The 18,953-nt window shown below is 41.8% G+C and overlaps 1 protein-coding gene across 1 annotated transcript in view; it reads right to left on the reverse strand.

Moving 5' to 3' along the window:
* ptpn23a (protein tyrosine phosphatase, non-receptor type 23, a) overlaps window positions 1-8,110 on the reverse strand; it is a 95,198-nt gene extending 87,088 nt beyond the window's left edge. Inside the window, exon 1 of the mRNA XM_043687916.2 lies at window positions 7,768-8,110. Coding sequence (XP_043543851.2) covers window positions 7,768-7,986 — 219 coding nt within the window. The 5' untranslated portion in view covers window positions 7,987-8,110. The remainder of the gene's footprint in view (window positions 1-7,767) is intronic.
* Window positions 8,111-18,953: the final 10,843 nt, after the last annotated feature.

Here is an 18,953-nt window from a genome sequence, read left to right on the forward strand (position 1 = left end):
TGAAACCCGTGACTTTTACACTTAGAAGGATAAGGCAGCAGATACATGAAAGTACCGAGGGTGTGGTGTTGATAAAGCACAGCAGGCAGCAAAGGAGCAAGAGAATCGATGTTTCGGGCAAGAGCTCTTCACTTCCAGTCCTCACTTTCTCCTCGTGGAAATGCCACCAACTGCAAGTTTCCTTCCAAGTAATATACCATCCTCACCTAGAACTTTCTCACTGTTCGTTCACAATCACTGTAGGAAATCCTGGAACTCCCTGTTTAACATCGCTGTAGTCATGCATACCATTCCAGAAGTATAGTACTGGTCACTTCATCTTAGATGGAAAGATGAAAAGTGTTGAAACTGTAACATTTTCTTTTAGATTCCGGCTGTTTTGCTGGTATTGCTTTCTATCTCTTCTCTTCTTCCCCACCAATGTGTACCTGAAATAAATAGGCTGAAGCAGATCAAGGTGGCAATGCTTGAGGATAATTAGTGTTGAACAACAAAGGTTGATCTTGCCAGCAACGCCCATGTCCCATGCAAAAATTTCGAAAACTATAAATAATGGGCTGCTCAATCTACCTAGCAATTCTATTTGCATGGATATTCTGGCTGCAAATGAGATGATCTTATTGAACCATAGAAGGTAGTGGCACTGGGAATTTCATTCTCCATTTTTAAAAAAAAATCAGTCTTAGCTAATCTCAAAAATTTTCCAATCTTTTAGCTTAACAAAACAAAATTGCAAAGTCAGAAGTCACACCAGGTTATAGTCCAGGTTTGTGAAATCACAGGCTTTCTGGGTACTGCTCCTTTGTCAGGCGAAAAGAAGGTAAATCGTCATTGTCCCAGAGGACCATAGTGTTTCTCTATTACCAGACAGGTGGAGGTTTAAGCTGTGGTCATCACACCTCAGGCGAGAAGTGAGGTGAGAAGGTGCGAATCTTCATGGTAACCTCAGCCGGTACAGGAATTAAACCTATTCTGTTGACATGACTCTGCATTGCAAACCAGACATCCAGCCATTAAGCACTACAATCAGTATGAATGAAGTAAACATTATTTCCAGTGAAAAAAATTGTACCGGTGGTACAGAGCCACAACCAAAAATCATCAGCCTCTATATCTTGGCCCACCAAAAGTTCAGTGACCAGGGAAAAACTCCCTCTTGATAACAAAACATTACACGTGGGTGATGCATTCCTAGCGACCTACTTCACAATTTTAAAAAAGTTTGTGAACTAAAAAGATATCACATACTTTGACCATTCAAATCCATTTAAACATACTGAGAAACCAAAAATATCTATAAGTTGGAAGTCACCAAAGATCAGAAATTCAAGAGGGTGGGGATAAATGGAATTTGCATTTATCAATGATGATCATTAATAGAATTTTCAAAATCCTATTTATGCTGTAACATTCCAACCAAAGACAAGACATAATTTTATATATTCTCACCCTAGAAAGTGTACTTTTGCAATGCAAGGTCAAAATAATAGTGACTACGTGTCCAAATTTAATTCTGTAAAGTGGGATAGCTTTTCAAGGGCCAAAATCTAACAAGATATTTTGTAATCACTCAGACAATCTCTGAAGACCAGTGAAAAATTCAAAAGCTAGGTACTGAGAAGTATGTTTGCCACATTTGTGCTGTCAAGGGCCAGTCTCATGAATATTGCACACGAAAACCACACTAAAAACAGATCTACACGCACCTTGAGAAATAACTGTACAGTCAGCTGCACAAAGGAATGAAGTAGCATCACACCATTTGTTTTCCATAACCATCATACAACATCGATCAGAACCTTTTTAATGTGCATAGAGTTATGCTCTGTTCACGTATTTAATATATTGCATGGAAGTTGTAGTTTAGAAAATGTAGCAACCCAAATAAAGTTGGGATCCTTCAAAATAACCCAAAGCAGCTATCAAGTTTCATGCTACCTGCCAATTCCTTATCAAGCATCAGTAGCCTCACTTGCACTGCAGGCCAGGACAATAACAGGTCACAGACTATTTCACCTAAGTGCAGGAAGTCACAGAGCAGAACCAAACAATCAATTCCACAGGCAACGCCACCATACATGCACTTGCAACATAAATACAGCAAAATGATCAGAGGTAAGATTCCTTTCCAGTTCTTATCCAACAGAAAACTTGAAATAATATGATATTTCTAGCACAGTGAAAGTTCTATCACACTTCACAGTAGTGTCATCACCAAATGTGAGGTGGAAATACAAAAAATGATGTTAGGACAACTGACCAAAAATCCTGGTGCAGGTACACTGATTTTAAGTAGCTTATTCTAAAGGGAGGGATGAAAATGCAAAGTATCATAAAAAGAATTCCAGAGCTTAGGCCCTGGGAGCTAGAAACACAGCAATTATATATATTTTGAAATGTAATCATTGTTGTAGAAACATGGCAACCAATTTGCATACAGCTTGTTCCTACAATAGCAATGAGATGACCATTTAATCTGCTAGTATGATGTTGATCAAGGTAAAAATTAATTGCCAGGACATGAGAAAATTTCCCTGCTCTTCTCCAAAATACCATAAATTGATACGCAAAAAGCTTAAGAAAAATCCTTCCAGAAGAAGGGTTCTGCTTTTCATTTACTCATCATTAGAGCTCAACTCTTTTTACACATAACTAGACTCCAATAGCTTTTCAGGCATTCTTAGTGAACAAAAGCATCTTGCTTCACGTTTCAGAAAATAACAGCCATGTAACCAGGCTGCAGGTTACAGGTGTACTCAGAGCCGGTGTCATCAAACATACTGAAGCCACCCAACCACGTGCATCAGATGATTTTACAGTTCACATAAAAATGGTGAGAAAATTTTAATAATCAGGACAAAAAATACAAATTTTATTTAAAATTCCTAACATGGTTTTAAAAAATACCTTTTTTAAAATAATAAATTGTCTTTTGTGTAAATATAGAGTTCAGTTACACTTATTTATGGTATGACTATATGAACTCAACCATAAGACTATAGGAGGAATAGGCCATGTGGCCCATCGATATTCTGCCAATCAATAAGATCATGGCTGACCTTTTCACAGACTCAGCTCCACTTATCCACCTGCTCACCATAACCCTTAATTCCTTTAGTGAATAGAAATCACTGTCTTAAAAACATTCAATGAGGTAACCTCAACTGCTTCACTAGGCAGGGAATTCCACAGATTTACAACTGTTTGGGTGAAGAAAGTTAGTCAACTTAGTCTTAAATCTGCTTCCCCTTATTTTGAGGCTATGCCCTTGGTTCTAGTTTCATCCACCAGTGGAAACAACCTTCCTGCTTCTATCCTATCTTTACCCTTCATAATTTTCATGTTTCTATAAAGATCCCCTCACATTCATCGAAATTCCAATAATTTTGTCCCAGTCTACTCCATCTCTTCTCATAAGCCTATGCTCAAAACTCCAGAATCAACACAGTGGACCTCTACTGCACCCCCTCCACTGCCAGTCCATCCTTTCTCAAGTAAGGAGACCAAATCTTCATACAGCACTTCAGATGGATGGCCTCACCAGCACCCTATACAGTTGCAACATAACCTCCCTATTTTTAAATTGTATTCCTCCAGCAACAAAGGATAATATTCCATTTGCCTTGTTAACTACCTACTGCATCTACAAACCAACTTTTTGTGATTCATGCACAAGGACACCAGGTCCCTCTGCACAGCAGCATGCTGCAATTCTTCATCACTATAATATAGTCCATTTTGCTGTTATTCCTATCAAAATGGATGACCTCACATTCATCAACACTGTACTCCACCTGCCAGACCTTTGCCCCCTCACTTATCTATATCCCTCACTTTGCTCTACCATTCTTCTTAGTGGCATCTGCAAACTTCAGCACACCACACTTCATCTCCAACTCTAAAGCATCTATGTAAATAGGGCAACACGGTGGCTCAGTGATCAGCACAGCTGCCTCACAGCACCAGGGTCCCAGGTTAGATTCCAGCCTCGGGCGACTGTCTGCATGGAGTTTGCACATTTTCCCTGCGTCTGCGTGGGTTTCCTGCGGGTGCTCCGGTTTCCTCCCACAGTCCAAAGCTGTACAGGTCAGGTGAATTGGCCATGCTAAATTGCCCATAGTGATAGGTGCATTAGTCAGAGGGAAGTGGGTCTAGGTGGGTCAGTGTGAACTTGTTGGGCCGAAGGGCCTGATTCCACACTGTAGGGAATCTAAATTGTAAACAATTGGGGTCCCAAGCCATAAGCTACTGATTAACTAACTAACAGAAAACAAAGAGTGGAAATAAATGAGTGTTTTTCTGGTAGGCAATCTTCAATCATGCTCATACATTACCCTTAATGCCATGTACCTTCATCTTATGCAGCAGCCTTTTGTGCGGTACCTTGCTGATTGCCTTCTGGAAATTCAAATTCACCATATCCACCCATTCTCCATTCCGCCACACTCGTAAAATCATCAAAGAATCCCAGCGAATTAGTTAAACATGCCCTGCCTTTACAATGGGACAATTTCTATCCTGATGTCTCGCTATTTCTTCCTTGATTAGAGATCCAAGCATTTTGCCCACTACAGAAGTTAAGCTCATAGTTACATTGCATTTTAACATACCTCAGAATTGTTATGGTGCAAGCAGCAGCTATTTGGCCCATCATATTTGTATAATTCTCTAAACAATTTAACTTATAGCCATACTGCTGCTTTATTCTCCCATAACCAGTTTTATATACATAGAAACATATAATCCACTGCTGAGTTGAATACCTCAATTAAATCTGCCTCCATCATACTTCCAGACACTACAGTCCAAACGCAAATGACTGAGAAAAAAAGGTTTGCTTCAGCTCGAATTTACTTATTTTGCTAAACATTTTAAAACTATTCTCCTCTTGTTAATTATCCCCTCTATCAAAGCTCCTCATGATTTTGAAAACTTTGGTCAGACCTCCTCTTAGCCTTCTCCTTTCCATGGAAAACAGTTCCAACTTATCAAATCTTCCCTCATAACTGAAGTGGCTCATCCATGGAGCCATTTTTGTATTCTTAAAATATTACATCTTCTAAATTGATATAATCCAAGGAGACTGAGGAAATACAGTAATAGAAAGTGAAGTGGGGTTTAGATATTGCCACGTATATGCCTAAGCACACATTTTGACACTGAGAAAATAAGGTGGCCTTATATTCCAGGTCGAATTGTGAGACCTAATCAATGTGACTGTCACAGTTGGGGGTCACACATAAGACATGGAATCACAGCAAAATAATGCAAATGCTGAAAATCTGAAATAAAATCAGAGGTGCTGGAGAAACTCAACAGGTCTGGCAGAGAGAGAGAAAAACAATTAATGTTTCTCGTCAAATATAAGTTCTACAGCTCAAAGGATGATTATTATGTCCATTGATGGCCAATCATTTCTCAAGATAATATCCGAGGCCCAAACATCTTCAGCTACCTCAATGACTGTTTGAAGATCTAAAGGTCAGAAACATGTCGTCTGATTCAACAACATACGCAACTCCTCAGACACTGAAGCAGTCTGTACCCATATGCAGCAAGAGCTAGTCAGCTTGTCTGAAGACAAGTGGCAAGTAACATCCCCACCATGTCGGTACCCAGCATGACAATCTCTACCAACAGGGAAACTTACCGTCTCCTTTCCATAAACAATGATATTACCATCGTTGAATCAATCAGCACTGCCCAGAAACTTAACTGGTCAGCTCTTATGATAACAAGTGGATCAGCAAACACATACTGTGAGGTGGTTAACTTGCTAGCTGACCCCTACAAGGGGCAAGTCAGGAGTGTAATGGAATGCTTTCCATTTGCTTGGATGTATGCAGAGGCAACAAAATGGAACACTTAAACAGTCACCTTGTCGGCACTGTTTACAAATTACTGCCATATATTTGACCAAATCTCCTTTATCATACTGTTGGAACACGTAACCTCTAGCATCTAGAAAAAGGGAAGCATGTGCATGACAAGATCATCACTTACAAGTGCAAACCATGATTTGGAGACGCCGGTGTTGGACTGGGGTGTACAAAGTTAAAAGTCACAACACCAGGTTATAGACCAACAGGTTTAATTGGAAGCACCAGCTTTTGCAGCACTGTTCCTTCATCAGGTGATTGTGGAGAATAAGATTGTAAGACACAATTTATAGCAAACGTTTACAGCATGATGTAACTGAAATTATATATTGAAAAAGATCTGGATTGTTTGTTAAGTCTCTCATCTTTTAGAATGACTGTATTGGCTTCAGTTCTTCCATACGTAAATCGCAAAACATTCTTTAAAAGCTGCATTCTCAAGTGCACTTTAACAATTGGTGTCATGTCAGCCCAGATAAGGTATTGAAGGTGTTAACTCCCTGTGAAGCTGTCTGTGCCACAATGGTCAGACTGATTTGAATCTAAAAAACAGATTTACAGAATCTTACATGGATTCATGCAATTTTTGAGCAAAGTAAGATGTAATTCTGCAAGTACAAATTCACCCCACAAACTTATATGTGCATATCTATGTGGGTGTGTTTTTTTTTGGGGGGGGGGAAAGAGTATCAGTGTCTGTAAGAGTGTGTGTGTATATGTGAGACAGTATAAAGGCTTTAAGTCTGTGAGAGGGTGTGTGAGAGAGTTTATGTGTGAGTGTACAAGAGAGGGCCTGTGTGTGTGTATGTGTGCACACACATGTGCGTGTCTGTCTGTCTGTGCATATAATACTATAGTGTGACGAACCCAGGATCCCAGTTGCAAATCATATAGCATCCTGACATGGAACTAGACTATTATGGAGTCAAAATCTTCAAACTCCTTTCCTAGCAGCACTAAATTAACTATCGAGGTTCAAGATGGTAATTCACAATCACCTTTCAACAACAATTAGGAATGGACAACAAATTTTTGATGTTGACAAAAATGTCTATATTTAGTGAAACAGTTTTAAAAATATATGAAAAAAGGCATACAGTTGATTGTTGTTGACTCATCCAATGACTCTATCTCCCTCAGTATTGACTGCAGCATCAACCTTGATTTGTCTGTTCAAGTTCTGGAGTGGGATTTGAACACACAACTCTGGGGCTCAGAAGGAAAACAATATGAAAAATAATACCATGGAACAATTTTTTTAAAACTCAGCTGGTCAGTAAGCATCTTTCATAAGAAAGGCCATCATTTTGGTGAAAGGTCACCGCAAACTGAAACATTAGCTTTGCTTCGCTCCACAGCTGCTGCCTGACTTGCTGAGCATTTCCAGCATTTTGCAGCTTTGTGTTATTGTCTGCTGACAGCTGACTAATACAATCATCATGGCGTGATGGCGTGAACGCCCTTTGTGCAGCTCATCTCGGGTCAAGTATAACACCAAGGGAAGAAACGGTTTGAATCCGCCTCAGACATTCGTTGCCTCAAGTCTGGAAGTTAATAGCTTTGGAATGACGATCAATCGAAAGGAACAGCAAATCAATATAAAAACAAGATGCCGAACCTTTAACATTGAAGGTGGCAATATACACATCCAGGAATATTTGACTGTATGAAAATTATGAAGAGCAACAGGACGTGAGGCACTTGCTGGGATTCACAGGGACTCAGCAGACACGTTCTGGGCCCTGAGTGACACCAGCCTCCTCCTTCCCAAACCAAACACTGAGTCTGAACCCCTTGGCGTTATTAGTGCTCAAAATAATTTAATTCGGACAAGGAACACCAAGCTCTGCCCTCGATATTCGGCCGATTCTGCGTCACTCTTATTTACCTGTCGGACGGCACCGGCGAACGGAAACTCTTTGGCTTCCTTCAAATCCAGCCAGATCATCGGCATCCGCGGCACGGCCTCCATGTTCAGAGGACAACCGACACCAACCAGACGTCGGCCCCATCCAGCGGATATGACGTAACTACGGAACTGCACCCCTCCCCCCAAGTCTTGTGGGAATTGTAGTTCCGCCCTCGAATAGCTGGGTGCCTCCACCATACAAGAGTGGTGGAATTGTTACAATAATGAAGTGCTAAATTGAAACTGATCATAAGTGACAGTCATTGCCAATCTCAATCCTCTTCATGAAAAAGTGACAAACTTAAAAATCAAGAGATTTGCCATAAAAGTCATAAATTACATTTTTTCAAAGCTAATTTTGCTTGACGTCTTAGTTATACTTGTCTTCAGTATTTTAATTTCTAACATGTCAGAACTCTTTACAAACATTTTATCACTTCATCTGAAATGCTTTACAAAATGTTTTCTAAAATCCTAAGTAGGTCATCTAGCACTTATGCCAAGAATCAAAGTTAATGTATGGTCAGGGTGACCTTTCTTGATAACAGAAAGTGGTGGAGACACTGTGCAGGTCTGGCAGCATCTGTAGATTACATTCCCTATAGTGTGGAAACAGGCCATTCAGCTGAACAAGTCCACACCAACCCCTCTGAAGAGCAGACTACCCAGACCCACTCCACTATCCTATATTTACCTATAACATTGTGGGCAATTTAGCTTGAACTATTCACCTGACCCAGATTTCTTTGGATTGTGGGAAGAAACCGGAGCACCTAGAGGAAACCAACACAATCATGGGGAGAATGTGCAAACTCCGCACAGATAGTTGCCCAAGGCAGGAATCAAACCTGGGTTGCTGGCACTGTGAGGCAGCAGTGCAAACCACTGAGCCACCATGCTCAAGTCCAGTGAATCAGTCACAACATTTTGTTCTTGCTTTAAAACAATTCTACCTGATATCCTCATACATATTAAACAAGGACCTACTCCCACCACAGTAAAATGATACAGCATAGAAGAAGGAATTCTACCCAATGTGCCTAGGTGAGCTGTTTGCAGAGCTTTTTTTCCCTTCCAAGTTTTTATTCATTTTACTATATTGATTATTACATCTGCTTCTAACTGTGTACAGTAAAATACATTCAGGATCAGTACCATGATCCATGATGGAGAATAAAAATACATGAAATAAGATGGCATGAGCTAACCAGCAAATGGCACATTAAATCTGCAGTGATTGTAATAAAGTCAGCCAGGTGGACCTCACAGAATATGAGTTCCCTGACTGGGCTGTTAATCTGGCCCAATCAGAGAACCCTGGCTGACAGATATAAACACAAGTGTTGCTGGGGAAAAAATAAGCACTTAGGTGGTTAAAAAAAGGAAAAAAAAAGTAAACAGGAGTGCAAAAAGAAAAAAAACAGGAGATGTGAAGGGCACTGCTTTTCACTGGCCACTCAGGTGTTTGCCTATCTTGAGAGTTGGATCAGTGTGTGTGCGCACGTGCAAGGACTCTCCTCCTTGAAGGGGACTGTCCCTGGAGTAGCTGCCCCACATCGGGTGAGAGAGAGGAAGGAAAGAAGGAAGAAGAGGAGGAGGCAGAAAAAAATAAAAAAATAAATGAACACAAGTGTTCGGGTGGTGGGGATCCCCAGTGTAGGTCTCTCTACGCGGGAGTCCTCCCCCTTTCTCTCGCGGATCTGGGGTGGAGGGTGCTGCACGCAGCAGTCCCCTGCAACCGCAGATTGCGGTGGTTCACGGACTCCCAGCCCAACTGCTTGTTCTGTGGCGCTGTGGAGTCCGTGGACCACGTATATATTGGGTGTGGGCGTTTGCACTCCCCTTTTGATTTCCTGAAAAACCTTCTCCTCTGTTTTTGGCTGCACTTCAGTCCCACACTCCTGATCTTTGGGCACCCAGTATGGAGGAAGGAGGGCAGGTCTGAAGACCTCCTCGTGGGTCTGCTCCTGGGCCTGGCCAAACTGGCCATTAACAGGTCCAGGCAGCAGGCCGTGGAGGGGGTCGTTAGGGCCGACTGCCTGCCCCTCTTCCGCGGTTATGTTAGAGCCCGGGTGTCCTTGGAGAAGGAGCACGCGGACTCCACCAACACCCTGGAGTTGTTCAGGGAGAGGTGCGCGCCGCAGGGAGTGGAGTGCATCATTTCTCCATCCAATTCTATTTTGATTTAGTCCCTACCCTCCCCTTCACTGTTTTGATCACACAGCACTGTCCCTTGATGTGAAGGGCAGTGCTTGTCACTGGCCACTCGGGTGTTTTCCTATCTTCCTGGTGGTGGAAATTGAATAAAGATTCGTTCACTTTGTGTCTCTCACTGTGTCTCACACCTGCACACACACACCATGGGTTCTGGGGAAGAAAAAAAAACAAAAAAAAAAAAAACCCAGGGATCACTAAAAGAGAAAAAAAAATAAACACAAGTGTTGCTGGGGAAAAAATAAGCACTTAGGTGGTTAAAAAAAGGAGAAAAAAAAAGTAAACAGGAGTGCAAAAGGAAAAAAAACAGGAGATGTGAAGGGCACTGCTTTTCACTGGCCACTCAGGTGTTTGCCTATCTTGAGAGTTGGATCAGTGTGTGTGCGCACGTGCAAGGACTCTCCTCCTTGAAGGGGACTGTCCCTGGAGTAGCTGCCCCACATCGGGTGAGAGAGAGGAAGGAAAGAAGGAAGAAGAGGAGGAGGCAGAAAAAAATAAAAAAATAAATGAACACAAGTGTTCGGGTGGTGGGGATCCCCAGTGTAGGTCTCTCTACGCGGGAGTCCTCCCCTTTTCTCTCGCGGATCTGGGGTGGAGGGTGCTGCACGCAGCAGTCCCCTGTAACCGCAGACTGCGGTGGTTCACGGACTCCCAGCCCAACTGCTTGTTCTGTGGCGCTGTGGAGTCCGTGGACCACGTGTATATTGGGTGTGGGCGTTTGCACTCCCTTTTTGATTTCCTGAAAAACCTCCTCCTCTGCTTTTGGTTGCACTTCAGTCCCACGCTCCTGATCTTTGGGCACCCGGTACGGAGGAAGGAGGGCAGGTCTGAAGACCTCCTCGTGGGTCTGCTCCTGGGCCTGGCCAAACTGGCCATTAACAGGTTCAGGCAGCGGGCCGTGGAGGGGGTCGTTAGGGCCGACTGCCTGCCCCTCTTCCGCGGTTATGTTAGAGCCCGGGTGTCCTTGGAGAAGGAGCACGTGGTGTCGACCAACACCCTGGAGTTGTTCAGGGAGAGGTGGGCGCCGCAGGGAGTGGAGTGCATTATTTCTCCCTCCAATTCTATTTTGATTTAGTCCCTACCCTCCCCTTCACTGTTTTGATCACACAGCACTGCCCTTTGATGTGATGGGCAGTGTTTGTCACTGGCCACTCGGGTGTTTTCCTATCTTCCTGGTGGTGGAAATTGAATAAAGATTCGTTCACTTTGTGTCTCTCACTGTGTCTCACACCTGCACACACACACACCATGGGTGCTGGGGAAAAAATAAGCACTACCGCGGTTAGGCGGTAGTGGGGGATTAATAGAAAAAAAAGGGAAAAGGAAAAGGAAAAAATAAATAAATATAAGTGTTTTTGATTTGATCCGTGCCCTCCCCTTCACTGTTTAATCACACAGCATTGCCCTTTGATGTGAAGGGCACTGCTTGTCACTGGCCACTCGGGTGTTTCCTTCTTCCTGGTGGTGGAAATTTGAATAAAGATTCGTGCACCTCGTGTCTTTCACTGTATCTCACACCTGCACACACACAACATGGGTGCTGTCGGGAAAATATAAGCACTACCGCGGTTAGGCGGTAGTGTGAGGGTTTAATAAAAAAAACAAGAGTGTCAGATATCCTGTTCACTCTGAGAGTTGGCTCTGAGGGATTTGGATCAGTGTCAAGAACTCTCCACATGTAAGTAAAGGGTGACTTGGTGACAGGAAATTGATCTCTGTGGACTTATCTCATCTGCTGTTGCTTGATCAAAGGTGAGGGGTTAAGCTTTCCTTAATTACATTGAAAAAAATCATAAACACAAGTGTCTTCACTCTGAGAGCTAGCTCTGGGGGAAGTGGACCAATGTCAAGGACAAATAAAGGGTGACTTGGTGGAGGGATTCTGGCCCCTGTGGAGTTATTTCAGTTACAGTTTAGAAGAATGGGAGGTAATCATAGAGAAACATGTAAGATTCTGATGGGATTTGACAAGGTAGATGTCGAAAGAATGTTTCCCCTAATGAAACAACTAGAACTAGAGGACACAGATTAGAAGTAAATTTATGTTTCAAACCAAGATGATGAGAAAAGCTTTCTCCTACAGGATCATGAGTCTGAGGCATGGCTACCTGAAGGCTGGTAGCTAATATAAAAAAGTAAAGAAAAATAAACAAGAGTGTCAGTGGTTCTGTTCACTCTGAGAGCTGGCTCAGTGTCAAGGACTGTCCATGTGGAAATACAGAGTGATTGTGGTGATCGGAAACTGACCTCTGTGAAGTTATTTCAGTGATGAAGAGAGTTAAGCATGCTCCTGAAGAAATTCTGTCTGGACTCTAACCTTTAAGTTTGCACAAGACCTTGGCTAGACTAAGAACCCATACTGGGAATCTTTTACAAAATAAGGGTACAACTTTGGTTCCAGTCTCTTATGAAAATCAATTAGTTCAGTTACCACTGATTGTAGTAAAACGTTCAAGCCCAATCATGTTTGGGTGAAATTTATTGAGAAAGATTCATCTAGATTGTCTCAACATTTTTTGATTAGAAAATGGCTGTCTGACTGAAGTCCTAATTAAACATCCAGAAAATTTGCAGGAAGATCTAGGGACTATCAAAGGAGCTAAGGCCTCTGGAGTTATTTCAGCATCCAAATTTAGCTGAGATGCAGGAGGCAGAAGATGTTGATACAGGGATGTTTTTGGATTAGACATCTGTTTCCATAGGTCTTAGTTCTGGAGTCCTTCTTGTTTATGACGTACATTCATCCTTTGAACTTAAATACAGAAAATATGACTAAGAAAATGTGTATCTCCCAGAAGTTGGTATGGTGATAACTTGTGAGGAGGATAGCTGTAAACGCAGAACTGCGGCAAATATAATTCAACCTGCAAACTGTGAAGTAACAAACTTTGTAAGAACTAAAAAGCAAGGAATTACAGTAAGGATGGTAAGACCCTGGAAGGAACTGTAGATCAGAGCGACCTTGATGTACATGTTCACTGATCTCTGAAAGTAAGAGGACAGGTATATAAGGTGAATTAAAAACATATATGGGATATTTGTCTCTCTTAACCAAGACACAGAATATAAGAAGACAAAAATAATGCTGTAACTGTATAAAAACACTAGTTAGGGCACAATTGGCAACCATTGGTCAATATTTATAGGAAGGATGCGATTGTAGATTGTAGAGAAGGTGCATAAAAGACTTTCCGGATTCTGAGATCGGGGGCTGAGGTATGAGGAAAGATTTAATTGACTGATGTTGTTTTCCTAGGAACAGTGAAGGTTAAGAGGGGAACTGATTGAGATATGTAAGATTATATGGGGTATAGATAATGTGGATAGGAAGGCATTTTGTTCCATTTGTAGAGGGCTCAATAACCAAGAGAAATAATTATAAAGTAAGAGACTTAGAAGAAAGATGAGGAGATTTTTTTCACCCAGACGATGGTGTGAGTCTGAAATAGTGGTTGAATCAGAATCTCTTGTATCATAAGAATAGTATTGCAGTCAGATCCTGTGCGGACGGGCTAGCGGGATAATTTGGTGACATCTTTAACCTCTCTTTATTTCAATCTGAAGTGCCCATCTGCTTCAAGAAGATGATCCTCATCATTCTGGTGCCAAAGAAAAATCATGCAGTGTGACTTGACTACCACCTGGTGGTTCTGACCTCCTTAATTATCAAGTGGTCTGAATGGTTAGTCATGGCTCACATCAACTACAGCTTACCAAGTTGCCTTCATCCTTTGCAATTTGCCTACCAGCAGAATAGATTCACAGCAGACATCATCTCCCTGGCCCTATGCTCATCCCTAGAATATCTGGACAATGAGGATACCTACATCAGGCTCCTAGTTATTGACTACAGCTCTGACTTTAACACCATAATTCCAAACCAACTCATCTCCAAACTCCAAGATCTAGGTCTCTGCCCCCCTCTCTATAACTAGACCTTTGACTTCTTGACACCTGGAGTGCAATAAGTAAGATTAGGCAATAACAATTCCTCCACAATAATCCTCAATTGTGCTCTGCAAGGCTGCTTACTCAACCCCCTAGTATACTCCTTATACACACTTAAACCTTGACTGTATGGCCAAATTCCATCTCAACGCCATTTATAAGTTTGCTGATGACAACGCTGTTGTAGGTCAGATCTCAAACAATTACATTCAGGAAGGATTTACAAGGATATTGCCAGGGTTGGAGGGTTTGAGCTATAGGAAGAGGCTGCATATGCTGGGGCTATTTTCCCTGGAGCATCAGAGGATGTCAGGTGACCTTATGGAAGTTTAAAAAATTATGAAGGGCATAGATAGGGTGAATAGTTAAGGTCTTTTCCCCAGATAGGGGAGTCCAAAACTAGAGGGCATTGGTTTAGAAGAGACCTGAGAGCAACTTTTTTCACGCAGAGAGTGGTGCATGTATGGAATGAACTGTCAGAGGAAGTGGTGGCAGTTGGTACAATTGCATAATTTAAAAGGCATCTAGATGTATATATGAAGAGGAAGGGTTCTAGAGGGATATGGGCCAAATGCTGGCAGATGAGACTAGATTAATTTAGGAATCTTGTCAGCATGGACGAGTTGGACGGAAGTGTCTGTTTCCATGCTGTAAATCTCTTATGATTGTGTGATGAGGAGAAAGTGAGGGCTGCAGATGCTGGAGATCAGAGCTGAAAATGTGTTGCTGGAAAAGGGCAGCAGGTCAGGCAGCATCCAAGGAATAGGAGAATCGATGTTTCGGGCATAAGCCCTTCTTCAGGAAGAAGGGCTTATGCCCGAAACGTCGATTCTCCTGTTCCTTGGATGTTGACTGTATGATGAGACAGGGTACAGGAAAGAGTCTGGATGGGATGATCTTTGTAGGGTCGGTATGAACCCAATGATCTGAATGGCCTGCTTCCACCCTGAAGGAATTCTATGATTCTAAATCTTTTAAACTCTGGTTTTGATTGTATTCAGCCCTTTCTAAAACAGTGAACTGTGCTTGACCTGGGGTGGACAGTAACTACAATTTAAATTTCTATGGCAACTTTTGAGAAGATTTGTAAGGTGGGAAGAAGGTTAGAGAGAGGGAATTCCCAAGAGTTGAGCTGATCATTGTGACTGCCATCTTTGCTGTGAATTAAATTTTCTCATCTCAACTACCAATGTCTTCTCTGGCCTTTCACAACACCCTGGCCATACTTGGTCAATGGGATACAACAGTGGAAATAAACAACTTTACCGAAAGATGAATACGTTTCGAATAATTCCCAGATTTCAGAGCCCTTCTGCAAAATTGTGAGAAGTGCCTAATTTTATATAGATATAATATCATTTGAGATATTTATTTCTCAATTAAAGTTATAATTAACAGATTATCTGGTCATAATTACATCGCTGGAAGGAGCTTATTGTGTGCAGTTTAGCTTCAGTGTCTCCTACATTAAACAGTATCTACACTGCAAAAAAGTCTTTCACTGTTCTGTATTTATTTATGTAACCCCAACATTCCTTTGTGCACTGTGAGGGAAACATCATGGGGCATTGAAATGACAATGCTATTTTTTCATTTTTAAACTTTAATTCATTAAATTATAAAAGTAATAGAGATGTGAATGTAGGCTGTTTGACAGAAAAGGTTCTTATTTCATCCTTTCATGGGGTGTGGACCTTTCAGGCAGAGACAACACTTATTGCCTACCCCTAGTTGCCCTTGAGCTGAAAGACTTTCTGAGCCTTTTCTGAGGTCAAGTAAGAGTCACATCAATGCCAGACCATGTATAAAAAACACATTTTCATCACTGGTTAACCACATTAATTTTTATGACAATTGATGGTATCATGGCAACCAATACTGAGACTGACTTTCAAATCCAGAATTATTAATTGAATTTTACCTCTTCCAATAGTTTTGATGTACAACCAGAGCATTAAACTGGGTCTCCCCAGTTTATTATTCATTAACCTAGTAACATTACCAGCAATGTGTCCCAACAGGGAACACACACAAGTAAGGCTATTAAGGTAGTGAGTGATGCTAATTAAGCCAAATGTATGTGGACAACTGGCCCTGCAGACTGGCTGTTTGGTTTCAGGAGTTACAAGAGATAGTGAGGACTGCAGATGCTGAAGAGTCAGAGTCAATAGACTGTGGTGCTGGATCAGGCAGCATCCAAGGAGCAGGAGAGTCAATGTTTCAGGCATGACCCTTCATCAGGACTCGGTGAAATCCTGTTGAAGGGTCATGCCCAGAACATTGACTCTCCTGCACCCCGGATGCTGCCTGACCTTCAAGAGTTATGGTGAAAATAAAATTCAGATCCTATGAAGAGCTTTAATGGAAGTACTTCAAAGCCAACTGAAGTGCTTTGAGATCATTTGGAGGTAGTCAATGACTGTAGCCTTGAAAGACTTTCCTGGGTCACCATTTTAAAGAATGTGCATGGTTAGTGAGAGCAGCTCGAGATGTTTCTCTTAGCTGTTTATTATTTTCCACTTGCAGCTTGTATAGGCAACAAAGGAGCAAACATGCCTTTTTGGTTTCACCTTTCTTTTGTCCCTTCCAACTGCCCACTGAGCCTCCATTTGCCAGTCATGCTTGCTCATCTATTCAACCAATATCCTATGTTTCACATATACATTTTCCAATATAGAACCATATGAACACCATACTCTATCCAGGTGTTTCTCCCACTACTGGCCATTAATCCACAGAATTTTCCAGGCGAAATCTTACTGCACACTCCCTTTCTCTTACTTCCAATCAGTCTGGCTATCTACAGTTCTTTACTGCTTTGTGTTTTCCACCTTCACAAATCCTGCAAATTATGCCAAGCTATTATGCAGATGGAAGAATAATCCAGTCTAGTCTGGCTGCTCAAGGTTTCTTTTACCAATCTTCTTTATTCAAGCTTATGCAGGGAAGCCAAAGGACAAAGCAAGATCTCTCTTCTGACTCCTTGAACAATGGTTACAGCGTATCTTATGATGTCAAAATGTTATCAATTATAATGTTTGTTGATCCATCAATTATACAAGGCGTTACATCCAAATTTGGCAATCAAATGGATACAATATCTTTTTTTGGATGCATACCTCCTGTTCTTCTTGCTTGACCAGCATGTTGGAAAGGGTTTGCCCACTCCATGTGCTTGTTGAGACATATTTGTGCCTACAGCCCTTTTACCACCCTACCTTGTATACTAAAGTTATAAAGTTGATGTTTGGGTAGTTAAAAATCCACTACTATTATTGTCTTCTTATTCTTTCACTCCACTGAAACTTTGATTATACACGTCAGCCTTTTTGAAGGCTGGTATTACATACCCAACAGCATATTTGCCTGTTTGGAGTTTTTGACTTCTATCCATTTAATGATCCTTCTAAGATAGCATCACTTATATACTGCTATATTTGATTCTTTGACCAATATTGTGACCTCCTCTTCTTCTATCTCCCTCTCTTATCCTGTATGAATATCCTAAAGGTAAAAACAATGACTGCAGATGCTGGAAACCAGATTCTGGATCAGTGGTGCTGGAAGAGCACAGCAATTCAGGCAGCATCCGACGAGCAGCAAAATCGACGTTTCGGGCAAAAGCCCTTCATCAGGAATAAATTCCTGATGAAGGGCTTTTGCCCGAAACGTCGATTTTGCTGCTCGTCGGATGCTGCCTGAATATCCTAAATATTGACCTGCCAATCCTACCCATATTTCAGCCAAGTCTTGGTTATGACAATAATATCATACACCCAGGTGCTATTAATGCCCTCAGCTTGTCTAGCTTATTCTTCGGGCTTCTCGCATTTAAATATATTCCATTTAGCCTTGCTAAACTCATTCCTTTCTTATTTCCTCTGCAATATGGACTCATTGGCTTGCGTTTTAAGTTCTATATCTATGTCAGCCTCATTTCCCTTGAACTACTAGTCAGGATACTAGAACAGAGTTGAGGAGAAACTTCTTCACCCAGAGAGTGGTGGGTGTGTGGAATACTTTGCCCCAGAAGCTGTGGAGGCCAAGTCTCTGGATACTTTCAAGAAAGAGTTGGATAGAGCTCTTAAGGATAGTGGATTCAAGGGTTATGGGGATAAGGCAGGAACAGGATACTGATTGAGGATGATCAGCCATGATTATAATGAATGGTGGTGCTGGCTCAAAGGACAGAATGGCCTACTCCTGCACCTATTGTCTATTGATCCCATTCCCCCTGCCAATCTATTTTAAGTCCGCACCAACAGCATCAGCAAACTTCCCAAGAGGATGTTGGTTCCAGTTCTGTTCAATGTAAGCCATCTACTTGTACAGTATCAGAAATGGTCCTAATCCCTCTGGAATCTAAAGCCCTACCTCCTGCACCATCTCTCTAACCACATATTCATCTGCGCGATTCTTCTATTCCTATAATCGCTACACTGACAGTGGTTCAGAGATGACTACTTTAGAAGTGCTCCTTTTAAATTTCCTATGTCGAACTTATTGTCTTGATGGTAGCCTACATTGCCCTCTGCAATAGAGTCCTGAAACCTTGGTATCTATACCTCGCATAGACCAGAGTTTAAAACAGCCCCATAGTTAGATCCCCAGCTCTATCCCACGCTGGGCCACCTTTGTGGAGATAGAAAATAGATGGTTGACAGGCCCACCGGCCTGCATGTGGTAGATAGCTAACACAAATTCCTACTGGCCTTTAAGGACAATTAAATGAGGCTGACCAGGATCTTCCAGTTGATGTTCAGCTTCTCACAGGCAGGCAGGCTCGAATTATGCCTCCCTTGATGTTGTGGCAACTGAAGTGAACCTTATAGAGCTTGCCTGGCTTTTACACCTGTTATTTCATTTCAATGATTTTCTCAATCTGAAAGAGGGCACTACTATGTAGAAATGCCATCAGACTTTATTGGCTGCCATCATCAACCTCTCCTTTCCAAACTGGAAGATCTCTTAATGACCCAGCCATAATTGACTGCAACGGTGGA

The sequence above is a fragment of the Chiloscyllium plagiosum genome, unplaced genomic scaffold (assembly GCF_037043375.1).
Source record: "Chiloscyllium plagiosum isolate Xiang-an unplaced genomic scaffold, Cpla_swu_hap1 HiC_scaffold_4, whole genome shotgun sequence".
Lineage (NCBI taxonomy): Eukaryota > Metazoa > Chordata > Chondrichthyes > Orectolobiformes > Hemiscylliidae > Chiloscyllium > Chiloscyllium plagiosum.